This window comes from Aphis gossypii, chromosome 2 (genome assembly GCF_020184175.1).
Source record: "Aphis gossypii isolate Hap1 chromosome 2, ASM2018417v2, whole genome shotgun sequence".
In the NCBI taxonomy this organism is placed as follows: domain Eukaryota; kingdom Metazoa; phylum Arthropoda; class Insecta; order Hemiptera; family Aphididae; genus Aphis; species Aphis gossypii.
In genome coordinates, this window is record NC_065531.1 from 20,219,202 (window position 1) to 20,240,305 (window position 21,104).

Sequence of the window (21,104 nt, forward strand, 5' to 3'; positions counted from 1 at the left end):
ACACTCATTTTGATTATACACAATAAAACTGATGAAAAACTATAAAATGTATTTTTCCATTTATAATATTTTCAAATTTTCTATTTTGTTTTATTAAATTTTCAATGGAATTATTCTTCAGTTATAAAAACGTATGAGACATCATAACATTGTGCCAATAAAACTAAGCTATACGAAATAAATACTTAAGCTATAGACTAATAATATAACAATGCATAATAATAATATTTATAAAGATAACACACTTTTATGTATCTTGTAATTAATGGATCTTTTAAAGTAACTTGATTGAAAATAATTATATACGTGGTAATAATATGTATACCAAAAAAATATAAAAATAAAAATAATAATAATAAACAATTTTTTTAAAAAAGTAAAAAGCTACAATGGAGGGAGTCTTAATCGAATTTTTTCACACGAATTGGTGTTTTAATTGAATCGTATTGAATTAACGATAAATGAAAATTTATTTAAATTTAGGTGTACCCGTTTTCCTTTATTTGCACAACTGGCTAATATAAATCCAATTTGCGCAATTTTATGTGATTGCGTGTAAACACGAATACTGCTAAAATTTGATTTGTTCAAATCATTTATGTGAGTTCCATTACTGACTGAAAACCAAATTGTGGTTGATACAAATAAAGATAGATATTTTAACGATTAAACGATTATTTTATATTACGTATGTGCTAGTATTCGGTATAAGCAATTAAATATAATTAAAACTGAATGTGTAAGCCCACGGTATCAATAATTTACATCAATATATTATCATACAAATTACCTATTAAAAAACTTTGTTTATTAGTTTAAAAGATATGTATTTTATTTTAAATCAAAATTTTATGATATATCAAATAGATAATGTGTGCGATAATTAGGATTAAACTATTTAGTCAGTCCTTAGCCAATTAAAATTAAAAGTTACCAAAATGTACCAATACGTTTTATAGTTATTTATACAATAAATAATTATTATTTGGCCCGCATTTTTTATATAATAATCACAAGTTGTAATGTAGTTGAAGTATAAATATCTAATTTAATTGGTTTGTGTTGAATAAGCTATGTTGTGCTACATAATATTACGTTACCAACTCATCAGTCATCACTAGGTATAGCCTATAAACTGTGAGATGCAATATTGCGATTACAAATAGTTATTTATTTAAATTCTTATTATTTTACTATTTTAAATTGTATTTACTTAATACAAACTATTTTTTTTAATTTTATAATCTTATAAAATCAAACTAGCTTTGACGTACTTTAGTAAGGAAGAACGTGATACGGATGGACGGGTTCAACATTTTACAATACATTTTACTGATTATAAAAATATAAATATAATAAATATTATTTTTAAGTTTTAGTGAACTTGATTTTATAAATCTAAACAAATATAAATAATTTAAAACATGCACACCTATATAGACTTATATTTAGTAAAAATCAAAACGACAACTTCAATTAAAAAAAAAAAGAGAAAAATGTAATAATTGTTATACTTCAGAAATCACGCTTCTTGAGTTTTAAAAGTAATAAAAAATACTAAATAATTTCCTACAGCCGGAACGCGTTATTTTAAATACATAAAACGTAATACCAGTGTTTAAGAGTCTAAGATCATAATCCGTTTTATTATAGTTAAATAAAATTATTAAAAATAACGAATATTCAGAATTAATATATCAAGCATTTAATAGCTTTTTATTTTTAGGTTTAGTTTTAGTTTTCATATTTTTTTTTTTTTTACTTTTATGATTTTCTCAAATAGTATCTTTGTTCCGTCCAAGTCATAAATAAACGGCAGGCCATGTTTTTTTTTAAATTTTGATCAGACAAGCCACTAATTTTAGAAAATTACACACCAGGACGAGCAATGGAATAAATAACAGGTCAGCATTTATGATTCGATATAAATTGTAAATGACAAAACATTTTTGAAATAATTTGAAATAATAAATTTCATAATACAACGAAAAACAAAATTAAAGTATTCATATTAATACATCAAATCTATCAAATTGTTCAGTTTAATAAAATATTTATTTTGATTTTAACAAGATCTAAACCACGTCAACGTTACATGTTATGAATCAAATTTACAAAAACTATCAAAAAAATAAATAAAAAATATAATATAACTAACCTTTAATCAAAATATCGAGTGAATGAAACAACATTCTTCACATTGATAAAAAAGAAGATTATACATAAAAACCAAATTTAAATATTAGTTTCATTATGTAGGTTTTTCATATAAATAATTATATAAACTTAATTAATCAAATACATATAGAATCTTATATTTTAGATAAATATATGTACTAAAAATATGAAATATTAATGACATAGTATACATTTTTTGTTGATTTTTAATGTTCTCAAAAAAATACTATAAGCACTTAGGTATGAGATTTATTACATATTTTAATATGTATTAGTTATTTTTTTTAAATAATTATGAAAGTAATTTATATTAAATTGTTAAATTATTTTAATTAACCGAACTAAATATGCTATACCTAGTTCTAAAAAAACTATTTAGAACCAAGATAAATAAATTTTGTGAAAGAGCCTATTTTTATTACAGATAAATTGTATTTATTTTATGCATTTATACTGAAATAGTTAATCAGTGCTGGTTTTATACGACTACTATTAATATACATATATATGCAATTAGGTTATACTATGTACTTAACTATATTATTATTATATGTTCGCATAACTATTGTTTCCTCTTTAAAAAGTAAAAATGTAAATAACGATTAATAAATAATGTATTATTATATAATTATTTCAAAATTATTATTAATTTATGCGTAAAAAAAAATCATGGTCAAAATATAATTTAAAGTTGACAAATTTGTATAAATAAAACTAAATATATTTAACAATATGGTTCACCTTACCCTTTTTTTAACACCTATTTATACTAAGCTGACAGTTGTATTAAGTAAGAGTTTTGTCACATTAAGAAAACAAACGTTATAAAATGTTTGAATTTTTATTAACAGTAAAATATATTTGGCAGTGATATCTATTTATATTAGGTCAAGGCAACGCAGTCTGGAGTTGGGACTTCGGACTTATGAATAATAATAATATTATTAATGTATATTATATTACATTTTACAATAACTTCAAATGCAATAGACATTTTAACTATTCAGAATTACATACCTAGAACATGTCAAAATGTAATTTTAAATTGTACATATTTAAGTACACCAAGTCTATTGTTTAGTTATAGATGAATTTCAGAATACAAAATTTTTAATTTTTAAATACATTAAATAAATTGATCAAAATTCTGTAATTATTTTAAGAACCACAAAATAATGACCAGAAATAAAATCTCGTTTAATACGTATATTTATGAATGACACTTTTTATAACGTATCAAATGTGTAATTAATTTTCCAAAGAAGCATTTTTTTTTTGTTATTTCAATGTAATATAATACATTAATATTAACCATATTAATCAGTGTCCTACAATAATTTGTATCTATATAATATGCAATAAATGGTATTTCCAGTTTATTACACATGCTAGACGATCCTGTATAAATAGTAAATAGGTACTCTTGTGTTATCGATTATATAAGTTTATAATAGGACACGCCCACATGTGTTTGATTTTAAGCTTTTGTAAGTGTTAGCTATTTATAGACTATAATATTATACTGTATTAATTAGACCCTTTTCAAAATAATTAAATAACGGCTAAACATTTAAAAAATATTATTGTGCATCCCACAATCGTTTGTGAATCTAATACACTTATTGTATATTTATCTACTTAGTACTTAATTTGATAAAAATTATCATTATTAAAACAACTTATATGATGTGCACCCAAAAAAAAGATAGATTAAAAAGAAAATCAAACAGTAGTTTGAAGTTTTTTTTAAAAATAATCAGAATAGTATACAAATAGTTCAATAAATGATAGATTTAAAAAAAAACCTAGTAGCAATATAATAGAAATATCTACAAGAATGAAAAATACTGACACGTATCACTACACAATATTATAATATCGTATTATCTACATGCATTATGTTTCATCAAAGCGGTTTGGTACGCAATTTTTTTTTTTATCGGCATTTATAATGACTCGGTTGGGGCTATCGTCAGGATTTTTTCGTACCATAAAATTTTATATCCCATCACATTTTTCGATACTCCACCAGTATATAAACGCATATAAAAAATAATAACACTGCATGATGTCGATTTTACGTTGTCGTCTGTGTTGGTTGTCTGTTAATAGTGTTAACACGCGTTGTTTCACTTACGTAACCATAAAACACGCATATAATAACAAAAACCGGGGAAAACTCTCTGCTGTATAGTAGGTGTCGAATGCACCTCAGCATTGAATAGGTCACTGTAATGTATATGTTAAATTTGAATTCAATGATAAATCATTGTATACGAAAAAAAATTTTAAACAGACAGTCTGTCAATCTCTATTTTATAATTTATAAATATTACTGTATGAGTACTTTTTACTCGTATTAATAATACAATTTGTTAAACTTATATTTGCAGTAAAACGACGCATGTTATTAATATTATAATATTATAAAATTATAAGTCAATAACCAATACAAACTAGAACCAACTAGATACGGTAAAACAGAATGAAAAGGTCCGTGATGGAAAAAGCTCAAAATCAGTAAAAAAAAATTTCTAATTGCATTATGTATAGAAAATAATAAAATACATTTATTGGTGAAATGTTTCAAATCGTTACTACCCACAGTTAATATTTTATAAAATCGTCTTTTTTTTTGGCTTAAATTTCCAATTTTATCAAAACATGCCAATTTATTATTAACGTTAAAACGTACTAATTTTTGAATTAAATTTTCTATCAGAAACCAGTCTCCGTGTTGAAGATTGACACCGACGACCGGCACAAAAATTAATTTATCACATAATATCGAAACACTGCACGTCATAGATACTCGTGAACCATTAATACGTTCATAGTTTTTCACTTACAATTTAAAACAAAATCTATTTTTTCTCTGTGCACGCGTGTGACAAAATCGTCTATAATTATAATTTATATTATATACCTAGATATGCACTTTATGCATTTTTTTATCCGCAGAATGAATGAACAGCGTGAGTTTATTATTGGATTCACTATATTTAGGTACCTACGTCATATAATAGTACAGATGTGGATTACGATCATCGTATGAAATCGGTGAGTAGTATATATAAACGAATAAAGGATATTGTATGTACCATACGAATAAGTACCTACTACAGTACGTGTGTGCGTTATATCTAAGATATCATACACAATATTATTATCGATAGTGTTGGTTGTGTGGAGAGGTGGTGTTATAAATGTGTAATAGATACTTGTATAATATTATGTATATATACTTAATAATATACCGTATAAATGTTTTTTTTTACCTGCTCCGAACAAATGTAGATCTCTGCCGGTAGGTTCCGGTGGTTGCGTTTGTAGCGGCTGTTGTCATTTCGTACGGATATTATACATCCGACGAGGTAATTTAAAAAAATAATAATAATAACTTTTTGTTCGTTTAAATAGCTGTACACTCGGTAACGTCGTCGGAAATGAAACGGAAAATCGGTAAAAAAAAAAAAAAAACTAAAAAAAAAAAAATACCAACGACGATGTATAGTATTATAGGTATACTATAATAATATACGATCGCACCCTCTTCCCCCGTCGCCGCAGCACACACGAATCGAATACAGAACTCAAAATCAAAAACCCTAAATCAAACGCAAACAAATAAAATCTATAAAACGCAATACAATATCACCGCGAACGATATAATAATAACATCACACGTATAGCGACGACGTATTATAGAGTACAATATCGTTTGACACGACGATTTACGGTGTGACGGTCGCGTGTCCGTCGTCGGGCGTCCGGAAATAATATATAATATTATTATATTATATCGTGAGCGCGCGCAACCGGCAGCCAGTCGCGTGCAACTGTGCGGCTGCCGCGGGACTATACGGAGTGGACCGCGAGTGACACGCGAGTGAGCTGCCGCCGCGAACGACGACGGCGACGGCAACGGCGACGACGACGGTTAACAACTCGGTCGGCGAATATAATCAGGCGCGGTGAAAGTGCGTGGCGAAAGAGAAAAAAAATAATAAATAAATAAATAGGATCCGTCCGTCGCCACTTATTATTATTATTATTATTATTACACCGTTGGCACGCGCGGCCGAACCGAGATTTATTATTATTGTTTTATTGCACGTGTGTAATATTGTCGTAGTTAGGTATGCTATATAATATAATAATATATTATGTCGGTGTACTATATATATATGTACTAAAGCCTTGTAATTATATGGCGCATTGCTGTGGAAATTTGATGATAAGTAATGCCTACGTACGTTGTATTTATAAATATTTATACGCTTTAGAGCGAAGCGAAGTGCATAGATTGTCGTCCGACGTGCATATACGTATAGAATGCAGAAGTCGAGCTGCAGCGCGGAGGTAGCTGAAAACTACGTACGTGATGATAATAATATATAGTTGCACCGACGACCGCGACGAAAAGACTCGTCGCGACGTACCTAGACGAAAACCGCGGGAAACACTGCACGCGGGGAGGAGCTTTCGGCGGCGGCGACGACGACTCCGATCCGCCCCGTCCGCCCGACTTTAAGTGCATTCGGCGTTTTTGTCGGCGCTAAATAGCCCCGCGGGGGTCCATAATATACATAATATATATATATATATTATACCACTATTACCAGAGACTGCACTTAAACCGTTTTCTCGGTCATTCTTGATTAGACAAACTCCGCAGTCACCGACAACCGTGCTCCGTATCTTCGATCTATTCGCCTATATTATATCGGTTGCAACGTAGGTATATATTATACTTTTTAAGTTATAAAATTGCAATTGTAATCTTTTTGTTTCTGCTAAAAAAGCAACATATTATTTAAAAAAATATCTGTAGGATAGAAGTTCTCAAAAGTTTTACGAACATTTGAATTAAACCTAAAATAAAATTAAAAACAACTTAAAGAAGTACAATTTAATTAATCGTTGAATATATTACCCAAGCAATGTATTATAAAACTTACTTTTGTATTTATATTTATATTCTTTTAAAACATTTAAATTGTATTCAACAATTAATATAATAGATAGAATACTATAACTCAATTTGTAAATTATATCTAAAACCTCATATATTATATATCAAATATCTAATTTTTTTTTCATGGAAATACCTAATTATGAGGATATGAATTAATATTGTTTGATTATGATGATTATGAAATAACTACAAGTGCTTAAAAAAGTATTTAATTTTGAAAATATTTTTATACCTACTTAAAACAAAAATTATTTTACCTGCAAAAAAATATATTTATATTTAAAAGAATATGAATATTAATGTTAATTTTCTATAGACTTTTTATTCTCAAAACTATTCATCAAACTAATATTCTATGTGATATTTATTCATGTTTTATTTAAATAACATACTTAAAGGTTCGATTATTATAATTTTTGATAATATAATAACATTCTAATTAGGAAATCGCTATTCTCTAGGATCGGACACTCCTTATTGCAACCCATTCATTTCTCATCAGCAAAAAATATCTTCTACCCATGTCACACAGATCTTTCGATTCATCACATCATCCAAGCTTGCATAAAATACCGGGACATAAGAAACAAACTCTCTATACCGCCGAATTTGGAAGAAGCTCTCAACAAAAATAATAACAGTGAACTTATTACATTTCTAACCAAAATTAATTTCATAAATAAACTTTAACATTGTAAAAATCTTTTTCCTTAGTCTCTAAGTCTTACTATAATTTATTATTTGTTTTTTTTTAATTTATTATTTATATTTAAAATACGTTAAGCTAACAACCTATGATGTTGAAGCCTTATTTCTAATAATAATAAAAAAAATATTCTAATTTTAAAATACCTAAATATAATATTACGTATAGGCTGCAGCACTTTTTCTTTCTGTAAAATATGGTATCTAGTTAATTTCCATCTTCTGCGTCCACCGACAACTTCAGCGTGCAAGACGATAGCGTCGTTTGATTGAACACAAGCTTTACAGAATTCACATAGTTTCCTTCAAACGATTACTTTTCGAGTAAAGTATATAATAATGGATGGATATATTTTGTAGGACCAAATCGTGATTTCGTCAAAATAATGACTTGCGCTTCTCTGGATATTATATGAGTATATGACGGATAGTAATGAAGATGGTTGTTATTTTTGGTTGTATACCGTGTACATAATATATTAGACGTTTTCTTGGCCATTCATAGGTACTCTGCGACATAAAGACTTTTTCGCTTCAGATCGTCTTTTGTATAAATGTCTGTGTAAATGACAAGATATTTAAACGTGAAAAGCATAACATTTATCCACTAAAAAATTATTCATACAATATGTACTAAATTTTAAATTTAATATATATATATAAGAACACGGAGTGATCCATTTAATACAATACACTTATATCCTACGATACTCAATATTACTTAACGTCTTAAGTTAAATGGACCACACTGTATAGATTCTAAATATATATATGCAGTGGGCGCCACCTTTTATAGGACTCAGTTTGTGGGACCAGCACAAAAGAGAGTCTTATTATAATCAAATGCATCATAATATAGGCTGTGGGGAAAAAAACAAAAATTTAGTTAATTATTATTAAATTTTTTTTTTGCCATTTTGCTTTTACTATTACATATTATTAAATAAATATAATACGTACATATCATTAATTAAATATTATATATACACATATTATACTAACTTGCATAAATTTTAAACTTTCATAGTATTATTTGTACTTAATACAAATTAAATTTAATTTTGCACATAGTATAAAATTAATAATACCGTACTCAATAATTTATAATTTAAAAAAACTATTAAAATAAATTGTGATTTTAGTTTGTTTACTTTATTATTTTTAATTATTCCAGAGATTATTGTTGTTATTCGTATTGTATAATAAACAACGCATAAATTTAACCCACTGTAATAAAAATAACTTTTTGAAACTAACTTTTTTCAAAATGTTATTAAAAATTCTACCTTATTTTACAAAATTTGAAGTTGTTAGTGTTATTTCCAAATTTGTGTAATGTATTTGGATACATCCGAAGCGTTCAAGACAATTTCGAGTCTAATAAACAACTAAACCTTATCCTATCCATGAGTCTTTTAAGCTAGTGTCTAGTGTATTAACTCAAAATTGATTAATTACCTTTAAACAAAATAATGTTGAATATTAATCTTCTACACTTAATCTACTTGCATAGTAAATATTATAGTGTATAACTTTAATTTAAACCGGTAAATTATAATTAATTTATTAAAATTAAATTACCCAGAAAGTCTGAAAAATATTACTATAAAGAATACTAGTAAAGAATACTTATCATATAAAATATAAACTTAACGTTTATAAACTTGAAGAGTAGAATAAAAATTTAAAACATAAATTTATTAACTGTCATACACCTGCGGTCTTTCATTTATTCACATATAAACGATGACGTATTATATAATTTAATTTCAAAACTTAAAAGTCTTATAAATTATACTTTATTATAGTGTGCGCCTACGCTTGTTCTTTGTAAAAGTTAAATCTGGTTATAAAGTATTACTATAATGCTATTTATGGACCATTTGATAAGAATACATTCACTCTAAAATATATTAAACTATTAAATATAATTAATTATTAATCCTAAGCTTATTAAATATTATTTAATTGTATTATTAATCTTGATTAAATTAGTCAAATCCGAACAGTTTGACTCGAATGGATATTATAGTATTTTACATTGAAAATTACGTTAAGCTTTCAAAATAATTAACAATGAATTATACTTAGATGATTAAACACGCGATGTTTATTTATAATTTCCAAGTATTCATCATCGAGGACTTATTGTAGTTAACGTATTCGACTTCGTCAGATTAAACACTATTTTCTAGTACACACATAATTGGATTTTCTGTATGACATACAATACCGTCTATATATACAAGAGATAATAATTCACAAGTGAAATTAAGAGATTATTTTTTTTGCGTGTTCCTTAAAAAAAAAATTGAGTGTAATAAATATCCGGTTAAACATTTATTTTGTAACTATACCCAATTGTTATAGTTTTCATTGTAACATGTCGTGTTATATATTGTAGTATCGCGCTAACGCCAAATTTCCATCCAAATTTATTGTCTCTACGTACATAATAATTAATAGTATTACGTACAATGTTATACCTACATAATACATAATGTGTATATGGAAAAATGTTATTAAGTGTAATATTACATGTTATTAATAAGAATGAAATTCACGTGATACCAACAATGGTTTAATTTAATTATTATAATAACAATATCGTTGCAATTTTATAAGTTATGTTTTATGAGTATAGTAGGACTAATAATGTATCAGAAGGTTGGAACAATAAGTTCCAACATTTAATTAAATTTAAACATCCACATATATATAATATATATTTATTAAAGCTTTACAAATGATGAACTCCATTAGCTCAATGGAGATTTTAAAACTAAATACAGGTATTCAAATAAATTGTAAAATTAAATCAAATGAAGAACGGCTTAAAAACATATGTAAAACTATACTCAATTCAAAACAAATACTAAAATTATTAGTTTTTCAAAAAACGTATCCTACGTAATTAAACATTAAATTTTTAATATTATCTTAAAATTAATGTTTACAAAATCGTTTATCTTTTCATTTTATTAGAATAAAATTTTCAATTATATTATTATATGAAAACGATAACATATAAGAAAACATAGATAACACAAACATATAAAACAAGGGCCATATTGACACAAACAATAATAATGAACATTGTATGATGTTATTCAATTACTAAAATTATATTAAAATCCTGGTAACTCAATATAAGTGGTTCATAAATGTCTACACGAACACATGTTTATAGGTGTATAAAGAACATATTATACAAAAAAAAATGATTATTTATTGTGAAAATTTGATATTTATCACTTATTTACGACATAAAATTATAATATATTACAACGATTAGTGGTGTTACGATGTGCTTAAGACCAAAAAAAAAATGATCATTTAATATAAAAAAAATCTTCTTTCGAAGTTTACGTATTTTTTGCATTGTATATTAAGACAGCTGCAGCAAGCTGCACACATAGATACATACCTATACAATAACATGACTTTAACGGAATATATTAACTTAACGTAAATTTATTAGGTACCTATCCAGTAATCAAATTTTAAAAGCCCAACTAAAATCCGGTTATACTAGTAAAAAATGTATACCTATGTAAATACCTACACCTTAATAATATTAGATATATACAGTATATGTCGCATAAATTATTTCATACTTAATGATTTTTTTTCAGAGGCGTTTGAAATAGGTATATATTACCCATAGTATCCATCGAGTAGTTATTACCTAGTTTATTATGCATATTTTATAATTTATAATACGATCTATAATGTATGGATACTAATTGATTTTGTAACAATATACATAATATTATATGATCAACAGCGTAAGATGTATTATAAAAAATCTCACTCAGATATGTTATACTACAGCTGATGGACCTATATATTTCAATATTTTTACTATTAGGTAATACAATAGTATCTATAATACATATTTTTTGTACAACACATTGTTCGTAAATGTTCTTAAGTTTATCGTATTATTTTTTCATCAGAATATAGTTGCCTATATATTTACTAGATGTTCGCTTATTTTTATTAGGTACTCATTTTTACCAAGCGATAAATTAATATTATAATAGATTTTTACATTTTATTAGTATTCGCATTACAGCCACAAATAACCGACTGACCTTATACATCAATATAATATGGAGTGGTTTTATGTGTTCGACTGTTTTAACAATTTTCAAATCACGGTTATAAGGGTTTTCGTTCGTAGAGGAAATATTTATTGAAAGTGGGGTACTGTCGGCTAGTGTTCTCAGCGGTGCGCATTACTGAAATCATTTTTCGACTCGACACCAATTGCCACTCTATCTTCATAGTTGTCCTTTTCCCTTCAAAAAAAAAAAAAATAAATAAACAACAGTTTTTTCACTTAAGGTTTTTTTTTACTGAAATTCTATACGTGTGTACAGCAAGACGTAGAAGATAATTTTGGAGCAAAAAAAATCGGATTTCCTTTCTCATTTTTTTATTTTTATATTATTATTTTCATCAATACGACAACAATATTTTAGAATATCCCAAATTCCTAAACATCGATAATATTACATTTTTGATGTTTAAATCACATGGTTCTTATAATAATTTACAATTATCTTTATTAATTGTAGTGCTTGGATAGGTTTAACATTAGTTTTTAGTTTCCATAGAAAATTAGGAAATACATTACATAATTGCATTTTTAACAGCTATTACTAGTTAAAATTTTCGTATAATGGGTTTAGATAGTTAAATGATTAGATTGTTCTATCTAACCAGCCAGGAAAAGGAGTTTGTTAAAATGATGATAATTGGCCTTATAATTATCTATAATTTATATATACTTCATAGGTAGTTTCATACCTATATGTTATATGAAATAGCCGATTGGCGTTTATACTTTATATCAATGATTAAATAAGTAAAGTACTTGGATTTATTTGGTATTGACTCAAAAATTAGAAACAATAATAATATAATACGGTACAAATATATTAGGTATATTGTTATAATTAAATATTAATTGTATGATAAATGCAATGTATTTGATAAAAATCAAATCAACCTATCGTAATAGTAAAATGTATTATTTTAATATTAATATCACAAAAATATACTTAATGATATAGGCGACAGACTGTTCCAGTTCAAAATCGTTTTTCATAAATACAAATATAAATCATCGAATTCAAATTTAAAACCCCATTACAGTGAACCACTCGAAACTTACCACACAGCAGGATGGTGACTTTTTAAAAGCTTAAAACTCATTCAATAAATCGATCACCAAACATTGACGTTTTTTTTTTTTTTTTATTATTAAATTATTTTTTCGTATTTTAATTGGAGATGTTGTCGGCTGAAAACAAAATTATTTTTTCATAAATGTATTACACATACCTAATACAATTATTGAATTAAGTTTACCAAAATATACAATATTGATTTACGCTTAACTGAGGTGTTGTAGTATAGGTACTATAATTTATTTACTGTCGTCTAAATTGTATTTTCAACTCAAATTTACGTTACGCTCTCCATTATTGTTTATATTCTATATTCTTAAACGAAAGACAAAATAATGATTAACATTATAGGAATATATTTTTAACAATGCCCAACACAGTGATAATTAATAGCTCTCAATAAGTATAAACATTAGAAAATAATTAATTTTCAACAATTTTTAAGACAATTTGTTCAGCAATTTTATTCTTTTGCTCAAGAACGTCACGAAATAATATAGAATTTTCGTATAATATCTTGTTATTTATCGTATCTATAAAAATGCATTTAATACTGACCGAAAACGTATAATGGTACACTTAAACGACCTTTATTCAAGTACATACACTTATATATCATAGAATAGAAATCTTATAATTTGTTTAATGGCATATAATATAAACCTGAAAATGATACCACAATGATATATAACATAAAACTAGTTTATCGAAGACATTTTTCAAATAATCGCTCCGAAATTTGGCCATTTTATTGTTTTATTATATTTTTTCAAAAATGAAATAAAACTTTATTTAAAGGTGTTAACTGTTAAGCCATAAGAGTAAGTCGTAATTTATGCATTTATTTATAAAGGAGGTATAAAGGTACATATTTTCAATAATTATTAAATGCTTTAATTAGCTTAATTCAACAATTATTATTCATCTGAAATCTGAAAATTAAACAACAAAAATGACATGTAAGGTATAGTAATTTACTATTTATTGGTCAAACATTTAAAGAGTTCATTTTTTACACAATTTCAGACAAAATATGATATTTACTATACTAGTGCTGTAAAAGTATACCATTTATTTTTATAATTATACAAGTAAATACTATTATATAATATATATAATATTATATAAATCGGAGAAAATGACCATGATTTTGACAGTAACAATAGATAGTAGATAGGTAGATATATAGACTTTTTGTGCACAAGAGTATTAATACGAGAGACATTCAAGGGAATTTTACTCAATAATTCTAGATAGCCGTTTAGACCTGTAGAGCCGAAGCACATTATTAAGTTTTTTCTCTTTTCAAGTGGTTCAATATCAAAATTATTAACTTTTGATTCGAGAAATATGTCTATTATATTTGTTGCATATGCAAGTAGGTACTCGTAAAAGCTGTTTCTGAAAATGTCTGAATACTTTTCGTTATTATGCAAAAAAGGCAATATTTTAATAAAAATTAAAAATAAATGAACACTATTCTAAAATAGAACCAAGTATACAAAAATATAAATATTTCGCGTTTTTAAATTTATTCGAGCTATTACAACGTATAAAACCAAATACGCTGTGAGCTTTATATCACACCCATACTATTTCACAGGATATCGCAGTATTTTTATCTATATTTTTTTCATAACATTTTTTATTCCTCCTTGAAAAGTTTGAATATTCAATACAATGTGTTTACTGAGAGGATTTTTACACAAGTTGCAAAAAAAAAGTATTTATATATACAGTAATAATTTTCACAAGCCGTAGGTATATAGATTAATAAAATTTTACAATTCCATTTTGATGTTAATTTATAATAATAAAGTTTTAAATTATAACCAATTGATTTCCATAACAAAAACGTTTATTTACATCAAACACAATTATTAGAAAGCTATTTTAAGAAAACATCGCACCCACTATGTCGTACATAGTACATTTTCGTTCACTAGTTTCAATTGTGTGCTTTTAGTTTTAATATTAGAGTGCATTGACCTATTATCAAACTTTTAGGTGAGAACATTGTCTGTGTTCTCTCGTTGGTTTTTTACAATATTTTAATTTTTAAGTGAATTATGAGCTTTTTCAAATATTAAAATTATTACTATTTATATGAGTACGAAAAATATTACATATTTGAAAATGCTCATAGTTCACTTAAAAATTAAAATATCGTAAAAAAACGAGAGAACACAAATAATATCCTTAATGTTATTTAAAAAATCCTTCAAAATGCTTGAATAAGATATAATATTACATTACTGGGGCTTATTGTTGTCACAATTCAAAAAAATCTAAAACTGCAGCATTGTTGTATTTATTGAAGTAGGTATATTAATAATAGGTACTTAAAGTTTAGATAATATTTTAGACATCCATTTTCTTTTCGTCATTTAGTTTTTCATACGAGTATATCACTAAGGAATAAACATTATTTTCTATATTATATATTACATACAGTGTGGTACACGTTTTCTCGGAAAACAAAACGAAAACTTTTACATTTACATTTTTACAATTTTTCAAATACGTCAAGAAAAATAATATCCTTTAACTTTCGTCCTATAGCGTTGTATCCAGCATGTTTTTCTTGTAAACAATATACCTATTACGTCTTTGTTTTTTTTTCTATTTTTATTATTTTACGCGTAATTTTATTGTTGGAAAATCATATGCAATTTACCTATTTTTACAATTTAAGTGTATAATATTATAATAATGGACTGCGCAAACCAGAACCAACTCTCTCGCCACTTGAATCTGATAATATGATTTATTTATTGTTCAATAACTTTATGAGATACTACATGCCCACAACAAAGACTATACGCGATGTAGATACCTATACTTTTGTTTGAACTCGTAATAAATATATTATATTATTCACGAACTTTCTCCACGAGGACCCAACAGTATATGATATTTATATAATGTATGTGTGTATGTATATATGAGAGAGTGCGTATGCATACATATTATATTATGTAGGTATATTTCGAATACGGATGCAGAACTCTCCAATTATATTTAAAATTGAAATTTCATTTTATAAATGTACACTATGCTAATAATCGTAGACTATGTTGTCATCTTGAACCCTAACGATAATAAATAAACTGTCGACCTTAGGCGTATCTAGACATCGTTTAATGAGAATACTTATAATAATACAGGGCCAAAAAAAACATTTAAAGGTTTCCGATACAAAATATTAAAATAAAATTTAAAAGATTGCCTGAAACCGATGGAAGTACACAACTTGATATAAAGCGCCTAATTATTTTTAAAGTAGGCAACTTCTCATTCGCAAAAAACAATATAATATATTTTGTATGTCCACCAGAGTAATATTGTTAATTCAGTACTTAGTGGTTTTTCAGATGTGCAATCAAACTCACACTAACAACAATTTTACCGCCGACATCATTTTAATTGGAAATGAGGAACCAAATTGGAAAGGAGACGATTTAAATAATAAATGGAGTAAAGATTGGTATGGTACTTAACGATTAGTTATGATGGCCGAGGTGGACAAATTAAAGTAATGAAATAGAGTAAAAAAGTAATAAGATAGATATAGCGCAGAAACGACGAAGGTATTTTACAGAAGTTGATAGAAATATTATCTAACCAAACGACCAGAGCAGTAGCGCACATCTTGATTAGTAATTACTAGAACTACCAAGAACTGCAGATAAATGTGAATATAGCAATAATTTGGGTCCCGTGAACTTTTCAACTTGACGATCTGGGCAGTGTATATTGTATACAACCGGGAGTTTGCGATGAACTTACGTTTTATCGCTGAAATCACTAATGTTTATAGGTACCTTTTTTCACTGTATAAATCTATTTTCAGAGCCATTCTTTGTGAACGAAATTTTATAATTAGAAATATAAATTTAATTTTTTTTTTTTTTTAAACCATTAAAGATACCCTTTTTCGGAGTCTAATCATATCATATCAGGTAATATTTTACTGTTAAATATGTGACATACTCTGCCATATTCCGAACACATTTTATTTTTCGAATCGAGTTAAAACAATCCAAAAATAATAATAACAAATAACATCAAAAAACATTCATCTTAGAGAAAACTAAATAACTCTGTTGTCAAATTTTATTAGGTATAGGTAGGTAACCTTTTTTGTGGAAATGTTTGAAGCACTATATTTTGTCTCTTGTCTTGTTATTCTTTTTTTCTCGTAACAAATTGACCTCACGTCAACATCATCACTCTGTTGACTATATTAACTGAACGTTATAATAATGTCACTTATACAAACAAATTGCTACTTTTGAAATGTTTCCGAGTGCAAAGTCGCACGTAGGGTTCAGGATAACTTTTATTTTATTTTATTTTATACTAATGTTTTAGTGAAAATGTAAATGAAAACAAGTCTCATCAATTGGACAACGAAACAATAATCCTTCTACATATGAATCGATCATATTATAATAACAATATACATAATTTATTAAGTGTTCATTATTATGACGATTTCTCGCAGATTGTGAAATAAAATTGAGAGAATAAATACAGCATTGACATCAATAAATGTACGTACATTTATAGGTATTTATTTATTATTATACTTTATTGGCTAATGAAAATCTTCATTAACTTTAAAGTACCTACCTACAGCCTATACAGGTATCTATTAATTATTTTGTGTAAAATATCCTGTAATTTATGTAATTTATTAATGTATATTATGTAACATAAATTACATAAGAAATTGAATAATCATTGTTGGAATATATTATACTATAAAATATAAATCTATACAAAAACGGAAAATCAATATAATAATATAATACTAAACCATATAATTCGTTAAAACCTCAAGATTCGAATTGACTAGCAGTAATCTTTTTGACTAAAATAACTCCATTTTTTTTCTTTTATAAATATACTAAAAGCAACTTAAAATAAACAATAAATTTGTACCATGGGCCAAAATAATATGAGTTTTTGCTCTAACGCACCAGCTGTTTAAATAATATAATAATATAGCTTTTGCAAAATAACTAGCTGACAAGAATTGCAATTACTCGGTCGTTGTTTGTTGTTGTCTAGTCAAAATTGGTGGTATGCGAGATGTGAAGATAAAACACAAACATAATCAGGTACAGAATTTAGGGTGAAATAAATATCAAATTTTATTAGATCAAAAAATAATATGAATAACACTTACTTGTATTTCCGATAGGTAGTCATCTTTATGAATTTGGTTTCGTAGGACGTCACCAAGTCAATTTTTAGACGTTGCCACCTGTTCGTGAATATCGATACTCGTTGTGTCAGTACACTCTGCCACTCTTCCCGTCTTTCTACTTATTCAGTGATCCAGTTAAGTAGAAGAGTCGAAAAAGTCGCACTGTTGTCTGTTTGTGTCCTGAAGTGTTGATAGAAATAACGATCATAATAAATGGTAGGTACGCTAAAGTCTGCTAAGCTTGAACTTTAAGCTTGCGACTACTAAGAACCAAAATACCAAATCAATACTTCATCCTAATTAAAGATCAGAGCCGTGTCATTAAGATTAGCCCCCTAATATTCTAAAAAAAATTTTTGACGCCCCCTTTAAACAGTTTAAACTATGCGCCCGGGGCATATGCTCCCTAGCCCCCCCCCCCACACGGAACGGCTCTGTTAATGATTAATGTTAGTACTTGTTTATAAGCATAGATAACCTATTATTTTATAGGTATCAATCATCAACTGTTATTGAAGATTATTTCTACGATTAGGAAATAGGTACTTTAACAAGAACTTATTAGGTGGACATGATTAATCATGAACGTAAGCACGGGGTAAGCAGAGTGTGTATTAAATAATATATCTACAATCTATGATTTTTAGGTAAAGTAATAAAAAATATTGTAGATTAAAATAGAAAATTTTACATTGTATCAAGAAAACAATTTACCTATCAAAATATTAAATTATCGTAATGCACAAAAATAATTAATTTTGACATGATCTAAAAGGTTAAAACCTTTAAAAAAAAGTCACGCTGACTTTTCCAATTATAAAATTATAAAAAATATCTAAAATAAATGATCTACAATAGGTAATTTAAATGGTCATAAAATCGTAATTTTCTAATTTGTTTTGATTTTAACAAAGCAATTTTATCGCAACATTTCCAATATAGGTATATTTCATAGTTTTCATCGATTTACTAAGTTTTTGGAAAAGTTACCTTCTTGGAAATCTTAAAATTTCTTCTCTCAAGTCCCAAGTACTTAGAATTTACCATCTGTATACAGTATACGATATTTCTATATATTTAAACGCTATACCTACAATTTATACTTCCAGCACTCTTCATGAGTAGATTTACTGATAAACTTAACCAAAATATCAAAAAATTCTAGTTTACTCAATCTGCTAAGAATCAAAAATAACAATTATAAATTATCTACTTATGCTCATTGTTAATATTTTACCAATGCATTTGAACATTCAGCCTACTGCAGTATAAATAGTACCTATAATATATACTAAAAATGTTTTGTGCGAATATTTTTAATTAAGTACATATAGATACCAACTATCTAAGCTATAAACAGTACAAAACATATAAATCATATAATGAACCTAACATTTTTAGGGTTCTGTAAAAACTTCAGTGAGCTAGGTACCTATTAAAATTTAAAATTGAATGATTAAATACACGAATTGTTTTCTCTCAACTTTTGAATTTAAATAAATATCAATAAAAAAATAAATAGAACTTACTGATTTATTCTAAATTTAGTAACTGACACGAAAAATCTCAGGCGGGGAGGAGGGGAGTAATGGCCCCCTTCCGGACATCCCTGTATTATACCTATATTTTTTTTGTTTAAAATACACGATTATTATTATAATTTATAGTTATTGTTGTTTATAAAGTTTGGAAGAATTAAAAAATAGTTATTGGTTACCATAGAAAATAAGAAAATACATTATATAATGTAGTGTAACAAATTACAATTTAAATAAATATTATATTTGTTAATAGATATTACCAGTTAATTTTGTTGTACAATGGGTTTATTGTGTTCAAAGACTAAAGGGTAAGGCATACAAATCATTAAATAAACAATAAACATTAGTATTTTTAATGTAATTGAACAAATTAAATGAAAGGTTTAGTGTAGGTACTTTAAGTTAGGTACATATCTGTCTGGATCGAACTGTTATAACTGTAGACAGTAAATATTACAAACCAGGTTCTTAACATGGTATTATTTTTTTTTTTTGCAGCTTACCACAAGTTATCAATAAAAGTATAAGTTCTCCAAAAGCACCACAATTAAAAGCACCTACAGTACCGTCAGTACCTAATGTTGGCGAACTAAAAGTACAACCCAAAGCATCACCTAAAAAACCAAGCACAGGAGTTGTATCAAATATTCTTCAGACTGCAGCAGGAGTTGCAATGGTACATATTAACCTTCATTAATAGATTCTTATTTTGAATAAACATCACTTATAATTTTTATATACCTAATAATAAATACATTAAAAAATGTTGACAACTCGCCACAATATTAATTGTTTAATTTAAAATGTTTTTTTCACTGAGAAGAAAAAACTTAGGTATATTTCTCTTATGACATGATATCCAAAGTTTAATTCATTTATTGTACTAGTGATGTGAAATCAGTGAGTAGTAATAACTCTACAACTGAACTTATATGACCTACTTACAATTAATGACAAATCTCTAACAAATATATTATATCTTATATTATCATTTGTTTAGGGAAATATAATAGGTCAAAAAATATCCCGTAAGTTAGACAATACAAATAATAGTAAAGATGTAGAAAATCCTACTCAATCACCAATTGAGAAGGATAAATATTCAGTTGGTAATGAATTGGAAAATAAAGAAATTACTGGACAAGATGAAGATTTAAATGAACAAGATGAATTAACAGAACACAACAATTTTGATGATGATGATCATAATGATGAACAAGAAGAAAGTGATGATTAATCATAAACATAAGTATTAAATAATGTAAATAATGGGTTGTTGAAATAATGTA

The 21,104-nt window shown here is 26.4% G+C and overlaps 2 protein-coding genes and 2 long non-coding RNA genes across 5 annotated transcripts in view; 2 read left to right on the forward strand and 2 right to left on the reverse strand.

Annotated features, from left to right (window-relative positions):
* Positions 1–6,081, reverse strand: part of LOC114125276 (guanylate cyclase 32E) — a 75,425-nt gene extending 69,344 nt beyond the window's left edge. The window contains exon 1 of the mRNA XM_027988860.2: positions 5,457–6,081. The gene's annotated coding sequence lies outside the window, so the exon portion shown is untranslated. The remainder of the gene's footprint in view (positions 1–5,456) is intronic.
* A 5,841-nt stretch (positions 6,082–11,922) lies between these two features.
* On the reverse strand, positions 11,923–19,961 carry LOC126550104 (uncharacterized). Of its 2 annotated transcripts, XR_007604150.1 has the most exons (6): positions 19,804–19,961; positions 18,254–18,454; positions 13,241–13,374; positions 13,044–13,172; positions 12,224–12,362; positions 11,923–12,165 (listed from the first exon to the last, which is right to left on the reverse strand). It is a non-coding gene; the product is annotated as an uncharacterized LOC126550104 (long non-coding RNA). The 2 variants fall into 2 exon arrangements; XR_007604149.1 differs by lacking the exons at positions 12,224–12,362; positions 13,044–13,172; positions 13,241–13,374 and having other exon boundaries at positions 19,804–19,953.
* Positions 18,086–18,866, forward strand: LOC126550105 (uncharacterized). The gene is made up of 3 exons (XR_007604151.1): positions 18,086–18,185; positions 18,269–18,490; positions 18,767–18,866. It is a non-coding gene; the product is annotated as an uncharacterized LOC126550105 (long non-coding RNA).
* Positions 19,962–19,997: 36 nt separating the features above from the next.
* LOC114125271 (uncharacterized) lies at positions 19,998–21,052 on the forward strand. The gene is made up of 3 exons (XM_027988854.2): positions 19,998–20,123; positions 20,314–20,491; positions 20,816–21,052. The coding sequence occupies exons 1-3, from the start codon at positions 20,095–20,097 to the stop codon at positions 21,050–21,052; spliced, it is 444 nt and encodes a 147-aa protein (XP_027844655.1). The 5' UTR covers positions 19,998–20,094.
* Positions 21,053–21,104: the final 52 nt, after the last annotated feature.